Below are 21,501 nucleotides of genomic sequence, written 5' to 3'. Positions count from 1 at the left end.
AATCAGCTTTAATAAGTACTATGAAGTACATGATGTAAAAACCAGGAAGGTCCTTAAAAGAAATAAGTTTAAGACGTCATGCCTTTATTATTGTTGTTATTTAGTCACTAAGTCATGTCTGACTCTTTTGTGAACCCATGGACTGCAGCCTGCCAGACTCTTCTATCCATGGGATTCTCCAGGCAAGAATATGGAGTGGGTTGCCATTTCCTTCTTCAGGGAATGTTCCTGACCCAGGAATCAAACCCAAATCTCCTGTATTAGCAGGTGGATTCTTTACCACTGAGCCACCTGGGAAGCCCTGACACCTTCATAAGACTACTAAAGCTACTACAAAGTGGAAAAAATATAACTAAGGAACAAAACGTACCATAACTTCAGACCCACAGAATCTGCAGTAGGGACCTTTAGCACAAGGAAGCAAGGATCTCTGGGACCCTATGCAAAAGGGTAACAAGGTACACGAGGAGGCCTTAAGAACAAATGCTCGCTAAGGTACTGGAGCATGGTAGTAATCCTGACAGGCACTGACAGGCTCGCCGGGGTATTTAGTCACATCAAGAGTCGTGAGTACCAGTGGCAAACACTTTGTAAAATATTCCAAATACAAGACATACGTTTATAAAATTTCATAAGGGGGTAACATTAATGTTAGAGTTGTAATCAGTGACTAGACCTCAACCAATTCTTGTATTTGAATAAATTTTAATTACTTACATTTACTTTTAGTAACTTGCTGTTCAGTGATGAGTTTTCCAAAAGTTTTCTTTTCCTATGCCTGTCAGCTGTGAAAGATGAGCTATTAAAACACAAACAGACAGTCAGTCAGAAAGACATGCCTACATACATACCACCCAGCAGGATAGAGAGCAAAGGTGCCGTGCTAAGCTTTGAGGGTACAGCCCTGGCTGACTGAGTAGCCAGGCCAGGGAGGGACCCAGGAGGCCGCTGTGGCCTACCAGTCCTTCTAGTACTGAGGAGTTCCACTTCCCCTGGAAATCCCCACTGCTCCTCCAGGAGGGTGGGACTAGAATCTGCCACCTCCGGGCACTTCCCAGAGAAGCTGGCCAGGTAGATGTGGTCTCTGAGACAGTCCCTCTCCTCTCCAACTCTGTCTACCAATGGTGAATCTCCAAACGAGAGAATATACACACCACATAAAAGAGGGAAACCCTGGTCTGACATGGTTATTCTGACATTTAACATCAACTCTCAAATATTCTATTTCTTTCTTAATTTTGGTAAAGGTATCCTCTTTTGTTTGTATGTTGTAACAGATGATCACATAATCTGAGTCTGTGGAATGAAAATACATTAGAGGCACACAGGCATACACCAACTCCTTTGATTCAGCTATACTACAAAGCATGTTGTAAAACAGATCTTGAACAGCACATAAATTCTGAATCAAAATTATTTAAATTTTTCACAATGAAAGACAGATCTTGTTTGAAATTTATCAGAAAGTAATTCCTATCTTCAAAGGGTCACTTTAAAATGATGTATCAGGGAACTAATCCAAAGGAAGTAAAAGCTACTATTATTAAACAACACAGACTTTTAAGTCTACCAACCCTTTTCCATCTTCCAAAATTATCAGGCTAATCCAAAGAAAATATGTAATTATTTTTCTTTCCAGAATTTCCACATGAACTGCCTTGAGAGCAGTAGATCTAGTGACAGTCAGCTGCTTCAAATCTAAAAATATTCTTAGGAAAAATGTCTTCAGAACTGTATGTGCCTCTCATACACTGATGACAAGGTAAGAAGTGATCAACCCCCTATGTAGTATGAAAGAGAAAGTGCCTTGAAAGTGAAAGTAGCTCAGTCATGTCAGACTCTTTGCAACCCCATGGACTATACAGTCTGTGGAATTCTACAGGCCAAAATACTGGAGTGGGTAGCCTTTCCTTTCTCCAGGGGATCTTCCCAACCCAGAGATCAAACCCAGGTCTCCTGTGTTGCAGGCGGATTCTTCACCAGCTGAGCCATAAGGGAAGCCCACATATAGTATAATGTCAAGTTATTCCTTCATAAATTCTGTGAGGAAAGAAGCTGAGTCACAAGCACAGTGACAATGCCTAATAGCTAACTTTTATTCAACCTATACAAATAAAGCCTTTAGCTTTCTAAAATATGTTATTAAATTTTACCATTGGTGATTCTCAAAATGGCAGAACCCTTTAGATCCATGCTATTTAACAAGGTTCAGTTCAGTTCAGTCACTCATTTGTGTCCAACTCTTTGCAACCCCATGAATCGCAGCACGCCAGGCCTCCCTGTCCATCACCAACTCCTGTAGCCGCTCACTACATGTGGCTAGTAAATTTAAATTAATTCAACTTAAATAAAACATAGAATCCAGTTCCTCGTCATGTTGGCTCATTTTCAAGTGCTCCACAGGCACACATGGCCAGTGGCTACACAGTGTGATTATACAAGGTTTCTGGTATACAGTGCTGCTCTAGAGATAGGCTGGACAGTTGGCAGTAAAAGTCAAATGCAGTCATGGATCTTCCATTGTAGCTTCCAGCACAGATTAAAGGCTGTGTTTGAGAACATCGAAATAAACTTAGATAATGTTTCTCAACACAGAAGAAGGGTTGCAAGGTAAGTTTTTCAGTGGAGACAAGGTAGTCTGTGACACCTTTTACCTAATGAAGTGGTCATTGGAAATAAAAGATTTGAAAGCTGCTTATATAAAAGCATGCAGGTTCTTGAAAGTCCTGTTCTCCCTCTGACTTAGTTCTGATGAATTTGTCATTGAGATGATAGTCTTTTCTTAAGAGAAAACTCTAGGTGACAGGGAGAAATAATTTGGTAGCTACCTCCTTCTGTAACAAAGAATCAGGTTACTAAGATCTTTACAATGATGTCATCACACCAGAGAGTGATGTTACAAAAACTACTGCAAGAATCTCCTACGTCACAGTTAATTGTGACAATTTCAGACCAAACTCAATAGTCTAGATCTGTGTGTCTACAGCTGTCTCTAATCCTAGACAGGGCTCCTGCTGCTCTGTTCAAATTAAGAGAAGCGGGGAAGCACTTTGAAAAAGTGAGGTGCCCCAACAGGACAAGCCAAAACGTACTTAAATCCAAAGTGTTCTAATTAGTTTAGATTTTAAGGAAATCATTTCCTCCCTTTTCAGCTTACAATCCATATTTAGTCAGAAACATGCAGAGAGACTTTGGTTAACCAAAGCTAGACAGTGTTTAACTTAGAGAACTCAGGTCATTCTCTATCACCACACAATTTAAAAATACCCTGCTGGCTTTATGTGTAAGTTTGCTAAAGGACTCCAACTTCTGGCATGTTCTCACAATGCCATTTATACATCAACTGTCAAAATGAATCAGATGGCACCTGATGATCGGGAGATTTACACGGATTTCACCTGAGTCAGCAATCACTCCAGGACCATGCTTCCATCCACTGCAGCACCAGACATTGCCACTGGGGCTTCTGTTTACTGCTTGAATTTTGGGTCCAGTGAATTGTATCTGACTAACCTATTTGGCTTCAGCAAAAAAAAAAAGAAAAAGAACTATTCACAGTAGTTTAATTTCTTTATGATGACAAAGCATTTCACAGCTTCCTATACTTTCAAGTGATAAATACTGGTCCTAACAAAAAAGAAAAAGAAGAAACTAGGATCTTCTGCTGTCATATAGATGCAAAGTAAACAATAATATAGTTAAACCTATTTTCCCTTAAAATTTATACATAAATTTCAGAGCTTCTAAGAAGACCTCATTAATACATTTGATAAGGGTTTTCTAATATTTCAGGTAACCCTATAATGATTTTGGATCATTTTCTGCCCTTCCCTTGCACTAGCAAAACTCCCCTTGCAAATAAACTGAGGAACTTATAGGATGGTGGGTAGTAACTAAAAAACAGGCTCTGGACACCCTGGATACAGTTATGACAGATACTAAATGAAATAAATGCTGAGTTATGATCACTGACAATTTTCATATACCTAACTCCAAAGTTTATTTTGCTCACATTTCAATCACACTAAAAACATTGAGTGTGATGAGGTTATGGAACTCATCAACAAAAATCCCACTCAGAAATTCTGAAAGACCCCTCAACCCCATTCCATCCCTTCTTTCCCAAGGTCTATTACTTACTTTTCCAAGTTCTGTAAGTGTTCTCTGACTTTCTGTACCAGTCCCAGCTTGGTGTCATTAACCACAAAATCATCACAGCGATAACTGCAAGGAAAATATTAATCAGTGTGTGTAAAGAGCTTGAGGAAACCACAGTAATGAAATCACTAAAACCATGCTGCCAAGATGGTCACGTGGCTCTGCAAGCAGTTACAGTCAGCGGTGAGTTCAAAGAGGACTTAGAATCCACACTGGAATGTTTTTAAAGAACCCTTTTAAAAAGCCACGTAGGCAATGAACACTAGTTTCTTTTCACATTTTTATTCAAAAGCTCTTCAATTCCTCTTCGAAAATGAAATAGGCTGCGACATGTGTTATATTCCTTTTAGTGGTACATAATACATGGAAAACGAAATACAAAGCACCAATTCTATTCATGTAGCATGAAGCCTAAAGCTTTAATGTGATCCCTCCCAACTCAAATTAATGGGGAGAAGAGATGTAAGAAAAAAGCAGGAAAAAGATAATTAACCTGTAGGGATATTTGAATAAAAAACTAAAAGCTATACATTTTACACGCCAGCCAAGCTCCTCTGTCCATGAAATTTTTCAGCCAAGAATACTGGAGTGAGTTGCCATTCCCTTCTCCAGGAGATCTTCCTGACCCAGGGATAGAACCTGGGTCTCCTACCCAGGCAATCTGCCTAAAGAACTGCAGGCAGATTCTTTACCGTTTGAGCCACCAGGAAAGCCCCTTTTACACATAATTTAATTTAAATAAACTAAACTGAGAAGAATGAATCTTTTCATTCTGCAATGTTAGAAAACAAAAGTATAAAACAGTGACTACGTCTTGCAGGAAACAAACACTTTGAGGAAAGATGTTTAAGGTGTTCTTTAGAACTGATATTGTGTGTGTGTGTGTGTGTGTGTGTGTGTGTGTGTGTGTGTGTGTGTGTGTGTGTGTGTGTGTGTGTGTGTGTGTGTGTGTTAGCAAGCCAATAAGCAAATAATATAAGGAATCAGACATAATAAACTCTAACTTGTACATTAGCATTCAATTTTTTTTCCTGGAATATGGCCAATTTTAACTGAAACAACTTACAGGCTAGTACCAAAATATTCTTTTGAACTGCAGCTTTGTACAAAACCACTTATTAAAACTACCAAAGAATAATGACAATAACAATGCCATTCTTCTGAGCAAAATTTTGAATGCCTAGCAATTAGCATGGAGAAGGCAATGGCGACCCACTCCAGTTCTCTTGCCTAGAGAATCCCATGGACGGAGGAGCCTGGTGGGCTGCAGCCCATGCGGTCGCTAGGAGTCGGACACGACTGAGCGACTTCACTTTCCCTTTTCACTTTCATGCATTGGAGAAGGAAATGGCAACCCACTCCAGTGTTCTTGCCTGGAGAAACCCAGGGACAGCAAAGCCTGGTGGGCTGCCGTCTGTGGGGTCGCACAGAGTCGGACGCGATTGAAGCAACTTGGCAGCAATTAGTAATTATTAGGTCAAATCTAGCACAATCCAAAAACTATTTCTTAAATACCTGAAACCAGGCTATTCAAAAATTGTAAAGAGGATGGGGGAAAGTAATTTGTTTAAAAAAAGATCACACACAAAAACATGGCTTGTGTCTCTTAGCCACAATTTACACTTGTAATTATTTAACAAGTCCCTCCCCCAAAATCTGACTATTTAATGCTGTCAATCAAGAGTCTCTAATATTCTCCAAGCTCCCATGGTTAATCCTTAACATTTCTACTAATAGCAAAAGCTACCATTCACATCCCAGACTGTTTCTCTATGATCAAAACCATCAGCAATGGGAGGAAAATAATTCTTTATTGGTTTTATAACAAATACATAAAGCAATTAAATTCGTGGAAAGTTTCAGTTCCTTGCTTCTTCTCAGCATAAATGTTAAGAGGGTAAGGTCTACTCTATAAATCTGGGATTAGGGCACTTCGTTCCTCTGTGAATCCCAGGCATGCACTAGAGCATGAAATTGTATTGTTACCCTAATTCTTGCTTACATTTTCATTTTAGATTGGCATAAACATATACATGCACTTTGACTAAAAGAATGATCCAGTGTTCGAAACAAAAACAACTCCAAACGCTACTGTTCATCTGGGGAATGAGTCTAAGAGCAAATTTAGATGGCCTTTCACATATTTCCATGCTGCTAGTCTACCTAATTGAAAAGTGAACCCTTAACTTTCACACACACAGGAAAAAAATGGCTGCTTTGTTTAAAGAAACAAATTGCTTTAAATTATATGAAGTAACTGATTTTTTTCATATTAAAGTAATTCTTTTTGGTGTGACATGAATTCAGCCTTTAGCATTTGTTAAAGGAACATTTTCATACATTGAAATACAGTTTATTTATGACCTTGCTCCATTCTGAACTAATCTGCCTTAACTGGGTCTATTTACTTCATCTCTTTGAGTGTTCATCATTAAAGTGAGTAAGTTGCTCTAGGCTCTAGAGCTGTTCTAACGTGGCACAGCTATTTTTCTGTTACTTTTCTATGCACTAATGAAGCACTGTAAAGTACTTATTTCAATATTTTATGCAGAAAGCAGCAGTTACAGTGATACCTACATAAATAAATACCTACATACATCATTGGTAGTTAAATTGAAATATTTATTTTAATTATAATACAATCAAATTATTTTTCTGGCTCAAAAACTAAGAATGAAAAAATTTTTTTAACTTCCAAATTAAGGCACGCTAATGAGGTAGAATCGAGTGTAATTCTACTAAGAATGGCAATTATGATTTAACACAGCAGAGCCAAATTAATAAGCTGCATATAAAAAAGTTTTAAGATAATAGACAATGTTGAGTCATTTTCAGCAAATGCATAGTGATTTAACAAGAAGCTGCCTCTCTACAGTCAAAATATAATCAATGAACTCTGTCACAATGAAATCAGAATGAAATGTGTAACAAAATGATTTCTCACTGACTTTAGGGATTTGAGCTTATAATTCTGGCAAGCTACAAAACAGCCTGAATTCTTGCTCAAGAAAGAAAACCATTTTTAGATGGAGAGATGAAACATTAATTTATTATTTCAGTTAAGGGAATTATGTTTTAAAATTTGAGAGAAAGATCACAAAGGATATTTTACAAAAAGTGAAAGATCTTCAGTTGATTCACCAAGAACTGATTCAACATTTGAAAACTATAAATACTTTTATTTTTAGCTTTAGATAAGCTTTACAAGATTCAGTGGCCAATGAATACTTAGGGTATGTTTTGTCTCAAATGACTTCCAAATTGAAATGTCCTTGTCTACTTGCAACCTTAAAAGCAATCAAACTCATGCTGCAAATATTTTTTAATCTTTTACATTTGTCACTTTCAGCTAGATAGGAAAAAGCTACTTTCTATCAACACAAACAAGAACCAGTTATGTGGGATCAAAACCCCAGATTTACTGTAATTAATTCCCTTATTTGATCCACTTCACATTAACATACTGAAAATATTTGTGCTCTGAAGTGGACTGTATCATGGGTGCAGTTATTAAAATGATGCAGTTACTAAAATTGTTCAGTATACATGTACAAATGCTCTGACTCATCACCAGTGGAACTGTTATAAGAGACAGAAGATAATTTAATGACTACATGCTCTTTGCCAACTTTCACTGCTTGAGTCATGGCAGATTTTACAAAGGTTTACTGTTAACTCTAATTCAAGATTTTCTTGAATCAAAAGGACACCTGCCAATATTCAACATAACAGAAAACATCACCCCACGACTTACATTTTACCTATAGCACAGTGCACATGAAGGAGCTAAATGTAAAGATCCAAGGAGAGAGAAAAGGCCTGTTTGTGACATAGCTGGACAGGTATGAGAATTTATGTTAAAACTTAAACTATTCATACTATAAATTAATAATGGTTTTACACGTTTCAACATGAACAAATATGCAAGAGATTTTAAATGCAATAGCACTATGTAAGTTGGCTCTAATAGCTACAAGAAAAATTGAAGAATGCTTTGTTGACATGAATAAATTTAGAGCTGATTTTCAGTCTATGTAATGGCCCTTTGAATTTGATATTGATAATACTGAGTTGTTACAAGAGTGAGTGGATTTACCTAACTTAGATACAGTTTTGAAACTGATATGCTTTTGCTTCAGAGTCAATTATTCTAAAAAAAAGATGTCAGTCCTGTCAATACACATGTCAAGTATTAAAGAAAATGGGGGGGTTTGGGGGTACTTTATTGGAAAAAATTTTAATAGTGTTTGGAATCTACATTTTCAAAGCAACTCTTATGACTAAATACAGATCAAGCATTTCTGATGAAAAGTTAGCATCTGAATGGAAATGCACTGTATGTGTAAAATATCACACTGGATTCTGAAGGTTTCATATTTCAAAAAAAGACACAAACTATCTCTAATAATTCTACATGGATTACCATGTTGACATGGTAATACTGGTTTGGCCAAAAATTTCATTCAGGTTTTTCTGTAAGATCTTAGAAGGTCAATATATGCAAGACCTTATGACAAAACTGGGACAAACTTTCTGGCCACCCAATATTTTGGATAACCAAGTTAAATAAAATATACAATTTAAATGAATTAACCTGTTTGTCTTTGCTTTTTTCTACCAAAAAATTTTGTATTACATACGTGATGAATTATTTCTCTTGGACAGGACTGCTGGCCTAGAAAATATCTAAGATACTGGCTGCTCTACTATTCTATGATACTACCATTGTCATAAAGAGGTAAGAAGTATAACTTCAATGGACTAGAAGAAATCAATCTGATTTTGGCTGAATTTGGTCTCATTGTCTTAAAAAACTTTAGGTTTTCACAATTGTCCTTATTTCCAAGAGTAGATTTTAGAAATTCTTACAGTCACTAAGAAGGACATTTATTTCTAGGCTTCTAACTTTCGTCCTGTCTGAATTCATCACACTATACAAGCATTATCTGACGATGATGAAAGGAAAGCACCTGCTTCCACAGGTCGAAACTTCCAGGGGCACCTGGCATGTGGTACAGGGTCAGTAGATGCCGGCTTCCTTCCATTGTGTAACCAGGACTGCCTTGTAACACACCCTTCTCTAGCTGCCCCCATCCCCTCTGTTTTGATTTCTTCTTCCTCCCTGGCCCAGAGGTCAAAAGAAAATAAGGAACAAAAGTAGGAAATAAATAAAAATTTAAATGCTGTCTGGTGCCTTAGCCTTGAGATGAGACACTGCTTTCCAACTGGAAACTCTCTCATTAATACTGGTATTAAAAAGTCCCAAGACAAACAGAAGAATTTAAAGTAAACAAGTTATAAGAATCTCTTCCTGGTCTGCAATTATGTTGAAGATATTAGGTCAGAATTATGCTTGCCTCTAACACCTGAAAAAAATGAGCCACCATTCTTGGTTTTCCCTCCAAGGAGATTACACCAGAATAAGAAGTACAAAGGAGTACATAACTTGTAGGCTGTGTTCCAGAGCTTCTAGACTGGGCATCAGAAACTTGAAGGCATGTTCCATTTTGAATAAATATTGTTATAAAATACAGCTAAATGATAAAAATAAATGGGAAAAAAATACGGCTAAATGTCTTAAGGTAAAAATACACCTGGGTCCCAGAAATAATATAAAAAGTTGTTCTCTTTTTCTTCTTTCTACTGAGAAACTGGAGCTGAGGTGCAGGTTTTGGCTTCTCTTCATTCATATAAATAGGACTTTATGTGTCTAACAAACAACAGTCAGGAACTATCTATATTACACAGCCAACTTTTAGGGTATTGAATCAATACTGAAGCAAGTTTAAATTTCGTGATTTTAGGCGATTCTTCAAGTAAAGATGGGCTACACCTCTACTAGACTATTTGTCTGATACAGAGAACATTTACTTCTATATTTACTGAAAAGAAAGAAATGCTTAAGAAAATTGAAGTAAACTGGACACTAAAGACAAAAAATAATACTTAAGAAATCATGTTAGAGATGTTAGATAAGAAAATGAGATATAAAAAGGCAAGGAAGGAGGATTCTTATCTTTCTCTACTTATAACACCTTGAGACAAAGTATACTATCATCTCAGCTATGTAAAAATTAGTCTCAACCCAAATTCCTTGAACCAAACATGATACTAGTTTTAAAGTATTTTAAACCAATAGTTAATAAACTGATTAAATGTAGAGTAGGGTATTATATACATACTGTTGTTCAAAGCAGAAGATATACAAATAATTTTACTATCTTGCACCAGGTAGCAGGTAAATTTTCATAGAAAGTACCAATTATTTACACTATTAAATAATTTGGTTAAAAAAATGGATAATAGCATAACTAATTTCAAATTCTGCTACTCTAATAGCGGAAAAAAAAAAAAATCACTTCATGGCAAATAGATGGGAAAGCAATGGAAATAGTGATAGACTATTTTTGGGGGCTCCAAAATCACTGCAGATGGTGATTGCAGCCATGAAATTAAAAGACGCTTGCTCCTTGGAAGAAAAGTTATGACCAACCTAAACAGCATATTAAAAAGCAGAGACATTACTTTGCCAACAAAGGTCTGTCTAGTCAAAGCCACGATTTTTCCAGTAGCCAAGTATGGATGTGAGAGTTGGACTATAAAGAAAGCTGAGCACTGAAGAATTGATGCTTTTGAGCTGTGGTGTTGGAGAAGATTCTTGAGAGTCCCTTGGATTGCAAGAAGATCCAACAAGTCCATCCTAAAGGAAATCAGTCCTAAACATTCACTGGAAGGACTGATGCTAAAGCTTAAACTCCAATACTTTGGCCACCTGATGTGAAGAACTGACTCACTGGAAAAGACCCTGATGCTGGGAAAGATTGAAGGTAGGAGGAGAAGGGGACGACAGAGCATAAGATGGTTGGATGGCATCACCAACTCAATGGACATGAGTTTGAGTAAACTCCGGGAGTTGGTGATGGACAGGGAGGGCTGGCGTGCTGCAGTCCATGGGGTCGCAAAGAGTTGGACACGACTCAATAGCAAAATTGTCCAATTTCTTCATTACACTGCTTTCTTATGCATACATTTTCAGATTTTTACTTTTTTCTAATTTCTAGCATTTAATCATGCCTAATTCTTGTCTATTTTTATTTCTATAACATCTCCCAAACCCACCTTTTTCCTCCTCCATCTCAACTAATAGTTTATCCTATACTTTGGCTATATATATATATATATATATATATATATATATATATATATATAGCCTTTCATATAATATTTGTCCCTGTCCTATCTAAGTACAATTACAGTCAAATCCATAAATAGCTGTAGCTGAATTAAGCTGCAGTATTTGATGGTCCTGCAATGTCGACCTCACCTAAATTTTCTTCTCTCTCAAGTTTCCCTCTCAATCTTCCCTTTCACTTCAGTGTTACCTTCTTTACGCTTAGATTTCAGCTTTCATTCCACACATCATCAACCCCCTTATCCTCCCTCATTTCCATGTAGCACACCATGCACTGTTTAATGGCAAAAAGTATTCCTTACTTGGTCATCCCCATCTGTACTTTATTTCCCCAATCTCCAAAAACTAAAACATGCAGCATGGCTCAATCATTTTCTCATCCTAAAATTTAATATGGGTTTACCTCCTTTTAAAAATTCTAATTTTAGAAACACTTGTTTCCTTCCTATTTTCACCCTGCACCTCATGCACCCTCTAATTATAAAGGCAAAACACAGGTCCATTAAGGCAAAATCTTCCAAATTATTTTCAATGACTTCTAATGAGATTTAAAAATGAGCCACAAAACTGGGCATCTACCACACACAACACACTTATACATGGCTGTCCTAATTAGAAATGTAAGGAAATCTAAATTAATATATGCATAGTATACAAAAATTTTAGAAGAATGAGCTAGAGATGAAAGAAACTTTTAAGATGTCTTGCTATTCATATCTTTAATACTTTTGTTAAACCAGTATCTCAAAGTACAATATATACATAGGATGTATATATACATACAATATGTATATATACATCCTACGTATATATATTGTATATATTGCATATATTGTATATATAGTATATATATTGTGTATATATTGTATATATTGTGTATATATTGTATATATTGTGTATATATTGTATGTATATATACATAGGATGAGGTTTGACATTAATGATAATGGATATAAATTCGTATCTCACAGAGTCTCGTAAACTTTTTGTCCGATTTATCAGATCTGATTGAAAGTGAAGGGGAAAAGTGTTAACTCTCTCAGCTGTGTCCGACTCTTTGTGACTTCATGGACAGTAGCCTGAAAGGCTCTTCTGTCCATGGAATTCTCCAGGCAAGAATATTGGAGTGGGTTGCCATTTCCTTCTCCAGGAGATCTTCCCAACCCAGGGATCAACCCGAGTCTCCTGCATTGCAGGCAGATTCTTAACCACTGAGCCACAGGGGAAGTCCTAATCAAATCTGATTAGTCTGTGTTTTTATTTTAGGTAGCCAACATTTTTATTTTGTAATGTGTTTGATGAGATCAAAGTCGGAGTATAGTATGGCAACTTGCCTTTTCCTTTTTCACCAGTATTTGTGTTATTATCATTACTGTTTTCATCTTGAAGGATTTTTCCTCATAAAAATCTTTTGAAATGTTTATCCACTTAATGAGGGTTGATTTTTGGTAAAATAAAGTAAATCCATGTAACTGGGCAGACAAAAAACACAGCAGCATACTACAAAAGGCTAATACAAGTGAACAAGGGTGAGGCCACCACACATGCAGCTGATTCAGGACACTCTGTGTGTAGTTCATGACAGAACCATCTAGTCCACAGACCTCTGGCAGTAGGTATATTAAAATATTTGCCAAAGATTTTTTCAGAAGTTCTGACATTTTCTTCCCATATGTTTCAGTACATTGTTTTAGAGACCACTGCACTAAAAACTAGACTCCTAACATAGAGCTGGTTAGTTCTCAATGAATAATTACTTATTGAATAAAAGCAACATATCTGCTATTCTGATTTTTCGGGATATTGTTCACATTATGTTCGAGGATCATCATGTTCATCAGTTCCTGTGCCCAGGGAAAATTTTTGAAGGCAAAAACTTAAGGGGGAAAGGAACTACTTGTAATGACAAATCTTCAAAAAGGATCTATAGCTTTGCTTTGGTATCTTTCTTTAATACACTTATTCCTAGATTTAGTTTGTAATTTTTGTCCTATGTTGAACGTTTTTTTGTTTGGTCATTTCCATTTTTAACTAATGAAGAGAAACCTGTTAGTTTTTGTATATTTATCATGTATCACAAAGGAGATCAGTCCTGGGTGTTCACTGGAAGGCCTGATGTTGAAGCTGAAACTCCAATACTTTGGCCCCCTGATGCAAAGAGCTGACTCATTTGAAAAGACCCTGGGAAGATTGAGGGCAGGAGGAGAAGGGGATGACAGAGGATGAGATGGTTGGATGGCATCACCAACTCAATGGACATGGATGTGGGTGGACTCCGGGAATTGCTGATGGACAGGGAGGCCTGGCGTGCTGCAGTTCATGGGTTCACAAAGGGTCGGACATGACTGAGTGACTGAACTGAACTGAACTGACCATTTCAAAATTAATTATTAATTCCACTTGTTTTCTACTAAAGTCTCCCTGAGTTCTCTGGGCATTAAACAATTTGAAAGCAGGAATAATCTGTTCTTCTTTTCCAAATTTATACCAATTATTTACTTATTCTGTCTTATTTCAATGACTAGAACTGCAAAAGCAATGTTTAATAACAGTGGTGATGATGTAAGTGATGACTGGAAGTATTTGTCTTGTTTCTGATGTTAATGGAAACAGCTTTAGTATTTCAACAATTTGCATTTGATGCTTGCTTTCTTTTGGGGGTACCATTCTATTTTAATAGTTTCCTTTTATTTCAATGTTATTAGTTTTTAAGAATCAGAAATTGTTTATTTATAAATGTACTTTTGCTTCTAATGGTACAATAATCTGGGATTTCCTTTAAAAATGAATGTGTTGGCAGACTTGTGAAATTGACTCAGTAATTACATGTTTTTCTTTTTGACACATCTTCCTGGGTTAGACTGGCTTTAAGTTACACTTATTTACAACCGACATTTTCTTTTTGGATTTTCTATCAGATTTCTGTCTTACGGTTTTAAAAGTTTCATGATATTAGTAAACTCAATGTTAAATTTTAATAGTTTTAGGCTGCACTATCTGATACAGTAGCTACCAGATACATGTTGCAATTAAAACATCATTAAAATAAAACAGAACATCCAACTCAGTCCCACCAGCCACTTTTAATTGTTCAACTGCTACCATATAATACGACAAAGATGTCACACCCAAAACAAAGAAAAATCTCTCTCTCAGCTTTAAAATTTTACAGCTTTTTCCATTCCTGTTGTTAGTGCTATTGAAGCTACCCAAGTCACAAGGCTCCACAGCATATTCTTTAATTTTTTTTTCTTTTCCACAGCATATTCTTGAAATACTAACAAACTTCCCAGACCAAACCAATCTTCACTCTCGTGAAACAAGAGGCAGTCATCATACAAATGAACCTGATTTTTTTTTTTTAAAGCAACAGTAAAGAAACAAGTCCTTTAATCTAGTGGCTATACAGCAATCTTTATATAGTAAATTGTATATAATACTAATACAAAGAAAATAAAAAACTTTTATGCAAAAAGTACCCCTCAAGAAAGAGCAATGACAAATCGATCATTAAGTTTTAAATTATTTTTCATCCCTGGTGTAACAGATACCATAATGTGATGTCTAGAGCAAACTTTGACCTCCAGCTTTATTAAAAATGACAGATATAGTTAGAGAGCAAACCACAAAACAAGCAAAGCTGATATTTCAATGACTTCATGTATTTCAAACCAAGAAAAGTTAAATCCAAAGAACTCTTTCAGAAAACAAGCTTATTTTTAAATTCTCTTTTATTCGATTCTAATGTACTGCCATCAACTAAACCAATTTTGGAAAGCTAGAATACCTACAGGGAAAACCCATTTCCTTTGTTAAAAGCAGACAAGCACTTGCTTATTAAGAGCCTTTTGTTTTCAGACCGTGTGTTCAAGTTTCTTTTTAATAAAACTTCGAAATACTGTTTTTAAATAAACAAAATTCTTCCTGTTCTCTAATCTTTACAACACTGAAAACCTGTGTCCAAAAAGTTTATAAGGATAGTCAACAAAAGATCTTTTTAATCACAACTGCCTTTGAAAAATGATTCAGCATCCACTTAAGCCCATAAATAAAAGCTTTACTTTTATAAGTTTTCATTAAACCTGCTATTTGTTATGGCTGTTTAAAATCTAAAATACAAGTCTTTTTTCTAGACAAGTGAATCGACTCACATTTCATAATATTTCTTTGTTTGAAAGAGTGCTTTAAAACATTAATTACTTTGCCAGGAAGGAAAAATTCCAGTAATTTAGTTTTACTATTCCGTTTATACTTCTGAATCCTCAGAAATTCAGTTTTGTTGATAAGTTGACAAGACTAAGTCAGATATCAACAATGACTTGTTCAATATTTTAAATCTATTAACTGTAGCTGGTTATGAGTGATGTTGAGCATCTTTTCATATGTTTGTTGGCTATCTGTATGTCTTCTTTGGAGAGGTGTCTGTTTGGGTCGTCTGTCCATTTTTTGATTGGGTTGTTTTTCTGATATTGAGCTACACGAGCTGCTTGTATATTTTGGAGATTTCACAAGGTTTCTTAATGAATTCTATCTAAAATACAAGGGGAAAAAAAGTCAAATAAAAGTTCCTAAATTTAACTTCTGTTTCTTTTTGAAACAATAATATGTACCACATACAGTTCCATTTGTAGTGACTAGGGGAGAGAATTTGGAGTGAGAGGAGAGGAAATATAACACACAATAATCTGAACACCTGCCCTTGTGTGAAAATCTTGAGATTTTCATTTTTATTAAAATCTTCATGTGTCTCCTAAAAGAATGGGTTTGTGTCAAACCAAAATGACTCCTTCTGGCATTGGTTTCCCTCTTTTGAAATCATGACCCACTTTATGTTGTTCTGCTTGCTTGATGTGTGCGTCTTCTTGATGTGCTGTTTACATAGGAAGTGAAGGGACCTGCTCTCCAAGACCGTCCCTCTTGGGAAGTCAGTGGAATAGTTCACGTATACTGTGATTTGGCTCTTTTTCAGGAAAAATGTCCTGCAGCTCCTCAGTCCTTCAAGAGGATCGAGAGGGTACAGCAGTATAGTTTTGATATAACCTTCACCACTTTTGGAAAATAGTTAACAAAATTCAAATCTTTCAAACATCTACTGCCTACTCAGCACCAGACACTGAGTACTGTGGACGATACAAAGATCTGACATATGGTTCCTGAAGTCCCCAAGGACATTTACAAATAACTAACATGCAGCAGGAAATTACAAGTATCCCAGGGACTGTGAGCTTAGGAGAGATTATATCCAGCTACAATTGGAGCCTGGGAGTGGGGGAGGGGCATGCAGCCAGTTCAGTGATAAGTTCATAAAGGATATGCAAAAACAGGACAGGGCAGGGACTCATGGAAAGGGGGAAAAAAACGAGAGAAGAACTGCAGACCTCAGAGCAGGTTTCAACTTCTTCAGAGGACAGAGCACATGGAGAAGGAGCCTTAACATTAGCTACAGTCTACAGCTATTTTGACTATAATAACTAATAATCAAATAGGTTAAATCTAATACACCAATATTTTATTTCTGAAGCAAACCAATCGGTCTAACCACAAGAAATGTATATACAAGGAAAATCTACAAACTGAAGCAAAATTATTAAGGTACACTGGAAAATACACACACGTACACACACACACCCCCATACCGGAAAAGAAATCCTTTTTTGTTTCTTAATCATTGAGAGGTGTGGGAGAAATGTTGAACTACAGCTCTGCCAGCTTACCACTATCATAGATTCCTTTTAGGCTGTCAGTATAAAACCGCAGGATGATCCCCTAGCATTTTGTTCTAAACCCAAAAACGAGACGGTTATGTGACCAGCTGCAGCTCCCTTCCTGCATTTCAGAAGCTCTGGGTGTCCACACACTTGCGGCTCTGTATTACCTCACACAAAAGACTGGCAGTTGGCCAAGAAGCCCCTGCCATGGTGTATATTCCCCAAGGTTCAAGATCTACCACTTAATTCCAATTCAGCCATGAAATGACTTGTACTTTAGTACCCTATACCAAATGAAAGCAAATTAAATTCCAGTCGAAGTTATAAAGGTATTCCTCCAAAATGCAATATGCAAAGATGTTAAAGTACACAGTCTATTATTTTTAAAGAGACCTACAAATATAATTCTACTCCATTAAGAAAATTCTAAGATAATTCTTTAAATTTCTTCAAGAGTTACTATTCCTTCATAATCTTACCAACAGCAACAAAACCCACTGCACACAGAGATCCAATTGTATTTCCAAACTTCCCCATTAAGCATCTCATGCACATTGCTAACTAAATATCAAGAAGAATGAATGTTCTCAACATCTGGTGCATACAGACTAACACAACCTACAACGATGACTATGAGACAGATACCTCAAGAATGATCTTAATTCCTGCTGTTGAAAGAGAAATAGTTACAACTTTATAGAAACACACAGTTCTGTCAATTAGATAGTTGTGTCATTCTAGTACATAAGTGTCCTGAGGGAAAGGGGGGAAATCTAATGAAAATACTTTAACACCTTATCTAATGCTTAATTTTTGTAGGAAGGAGTGTTTCATGAGATTACAGAACAATAAACTGAGCACTAGGTTCAGAAAATCTTCAGAAGATTTTCACTTTTACTGATGTCTTCGCCTGCCTCTAGCTTGTCTCTCAGGTCTGGACATCATCCACACAAAGGATCACTGAACAGTAGTGATCTGGAGGACTAAATCTTACCACAGTTTATTCAGTAGCAACAGCATTGTAACTGTAAACTTGTAAAAATGTAAACTTGGGAAGCCATTGACCTTTTCCCCTGCCTTTTGGTGGACACCTGTCTATAATACAATAGTCAACCAATGATACAGAAAGCACACAACTTCAGTAGAAAGTGTGAATCAAAAGCAGTATTTGGACCTTAAATCCCCATTCCTGCCCAGTATTGCCTTCATGTATTGTTTTTGCCACACAGCATTCAACGGCTGTATAGCAAAAACAAAAACCAAAGGGCCCCTTTCAATGTCAAAAACCTTTCAAATTCAGTAAAATTATTAAAAACAATAAAGATTTATGCACAACTTAAAGTCAAGGAAAGAGATTTGCTTCACACCAAAGTAAAACTGTAAAATACACTGACTCTCTGAGCATACCAAATGGATGTGGATTGTTAAAATATCACTTGTAACCTAAATAACCTGTTCTAAGTAGTCAGAAAAATTCTCAATTTCTTGTCATTTATATGAAACAGACATGTATAGTGTATCACAAAGACAGAATAAGGCCTCCAATATCCTTTTATAGGATGTGATACTTAAAAAAAAGAAAAAATTAGCCTGAAGGACTTCCCTGGTGGTCCAGGGGTTAAGAATCTGCCTACCTATGCTGGGACTTGGGTTCGATCCCTGGTTGGAGAACCAAGATTCCACATGCTGCAGGGCAACTATGCAGCCAAATACATAAAAAGAAAAAATAATTTTAAAAGGAATTAGCCTGAAAGACCACACGCAAAATTCTTAACATTTACCTACAGAGAAGTGGAGGAGAGTGGAACTGTGTATGAACAGGAGAGACTGTCAAAATAATTTTTTAAACAAAGAAGTGAAAATTTTAAGATTATGTAACAAGATGTAAACTGAAATAGTAGGAACATGGATTTCTATCATGTTATTCTTTAATTAAAAACAAAACAAGAAAAAGAAAAGAAATCATAATGAACAACAACAGTTACCTTTCATTTCCCTAAAGCTTAGTGGGATGGGAAGAAGAGGCAGCCAAGAAGTGGAAAGGGCCATGCAAGCTTACATCTGAATGATTAAGGACAGGCACTCCTGACAGCCCCAGTCCTCTGTGCATGCCCACAGGTCTAGAGAGCAGTGACGGCGGCCCCCCACTGGCTTAGAGACTAGAGGGCAGAGAGCCAGGAAGACAAGCAAACACTTGTACACACATAGTAAAGGAATATCATTTTCAGAAAATGTTAATACTTACCAGTATGTACTGTAGCTACTGCAATCCATACACACCGTGTGCTGTGCTTTTTCTTGCTTTTCTGATTTCTTATGGTTGGTTAAGGGTATTTGTGCATCTTCATAATGTTTTTTTGCATGGCCATTCACATACCTTCCAAAAGTCAAATGAAAATATATTTTAATCTAAATACTGCTTTGGAGGTTAAAGTAGCAGGAGATGATAATAAAATTAGATGGTAATCAAATAAGAATGAGAAAGAATTCCTCCTAATAAAGTGCATTCAGTCCTATAAGAGCATTCATCACTTGGTGATTTATTAATCTGAGTTCTTAAAACATACTCCTTTTTTGAAAACATACAATCAACTTTTAATTATACACAAGACTACGGCCAGGAAAGGAAAGGCGCTATCTATTTAAATCAGTTTTAAAACCTTATCAACTCCTTTGCTGATTCTTTTGCTAGCCTGTTCCTTTTTTAAGCTTTTCTCAGGCTGCCAGCCCCCAACTCAGGCTATTATCAAAGACAAGCTTTGTAAACTGAATTACTCAATCACAGCCCACAGGGCCACAGGCTCTGCTTGGGTTTCTGCTTAATATAAAACATGAGAGTGAGACATGGAAACAGGATAATCTCCCATCTCTTTCTCATCAATATGGCTTCAGATCTTTTATTTGAATGCCTGAATAATCATTCCACTAACATGGAAATAGGGCTTGTTTAAAAGAAATCCTAACAAAACACAAATCATCTTAAGCTTATATAAACTGTTATTTCTTACTACATGGACAAAGATAATCAAAGGTTGACTATACTCATAAAAATTTTCTAACACTTTCCAACTCAGATTTAATAAATCATTTTATCACAAAAAGCAAAATGAAATTTAAATAAAGTTTCATCTATACCTTCACCTAAACACTGTACAATATAATGCCATAACTGCTACTACTTAAAGACCTTCATAAAGCAAAAACTTTCCAGTTCCTAGCAAACAACCAGTTTATAGAAGGTAAGGCCTAACTGTAAACTAAGAAGAGTCAAAACAAATGTTGCTTACATAGTACCAAAATCTGCTCAGAGAGTTGAGGTGACATTTTTCTCATAAGGTGCCTTAACTGTACAGGAGCAACACTTACCGTAGAGAAAGTAGGGTAGTTTTTGGTAAGTAGGGAGGATCACGGGCTTCCCTGGCGGCTCAGGCAGTAAACAATCTGCCTACAGTGCGGGAGACCTGGGTTTGATTTCTGGATTGGGAAGATCCCCTAGAGGAGGGCATGGCAACCCACTCCAGTATTCCTTCTTGGAGAATCCCATGGATAGGGGAGCCTGATGGGCTATAGTTCATGGGGTTACAAAGAGACGGACATGACTGAGTGACTAAGTACAGCACCGGGAGGATCGACTTCCAAGCCCAGCCTCTCCACCCGAGGAAAACTAGAGGCATCAGAGGCACTACTAACGTCAGGATGTGATCATGTTTCCTCCTATTTTTTTCACTGTAATAAACATAATGAAGACTTGTGTGTAGGGTCTTCTGTTCACAAAAGTGGACTGAAATGAATTTTTATATAAATAATGATTAAGAGCATAAATTTAAAAATTAGACAGCCTAGGTTTAAAAATAGGCTTTGTCACATGCTGGTCTGGTACGTTTGGGTGAGTTACTTGACTTCTCTACTTCTGTTTCTCATCTATCAAACTGAGATAATAGTACTTATACCCTATGGGCTGTTAGGTGATTATTATTATAATCCATGGCTCAGAATGCATGCATGCATGAATGAATGAACAAATGAATGAATGTCAGTTTTATTTTACTTGTATTTTCCTTTATATGCTTAATCACTATCCATTCAGAATCTCAATAATGTAACTGCTTAGAAAGTCATCACATTAAACATACTTCAAGATAACACACTGGACAGATCAGAAAACATTCAATATTTAACTAAAAGATAACTTCCAAGGAACCCTATAGGTTCACTATCTAATCAGCTCAATAGCCTATGCTTACATGTTTTTGTACTGTGTCATGAAAAACAACAGTAATATTTATGAGTACCCTCAGAATCCCATAAAAGTCAATATGGAACAATAATAAAGGCATTACCACTTTCAAGTCTTTGAAAACTGATAATCTGGACAGAGTATATAGTTCCTTTACTAACCATACTGCAGTCTCCAAATGTACTAGATGTTTTCATGGTTACTAT

The 21,501-nt window shown here is 36.4% G+C and overlaps 1 protein-coding gene across 3 annotated transcripts in view; it reads right to left on the bottom strand.

Moving 5' to 3' along the window:
• USP3 (ubiquitin specific peptidase 3) overlaps positions 1-21,501 on the bottom strand; it is a 99,171-nt gene that overhangs the window by 49,131 nt on the left and 28,539 nt on the right. For all 3 annotated transcript variants that reach the window (XM_043918899.1, XM_043918898.1, XM_043918900.1), the window contains exons 3-5: positions 19,304-19,435; positions 4,141-4,224; positions 718-799 (exon numbers count right to left, since the gene is read on the bottom strand). In XM_043918899.1, coding sequence (XP_043774834.1) covers positions 718-799; positions 4,141-4,224; positions 19,304-19,435 — 298 coding nt within the window. The remainder of the gene's footprint in view (positions 1-717; positions 800-4,140; positions 4,225-19,303; positions 19,436-21,501) is intronic.

The sequence above is a fragment of the Cervus elaphus genome, chromosome 12 (assembly GCF_910594005.1).
Source record: "Cervus elaphus chromosome 12, mCerEla1.1, whole genome shotgun sequence".
NCBI classification, from domain to species: Eukaryota; Metazoa; Chordata; class Mammalia; order Artiodactyla; family Cervidae; genus Cervus; species Cervus elaphus.
Note: the sequence above shows the minus strand (reverse complement) of the source record. Positions and strands in the feature narration are given on the sequence as shown.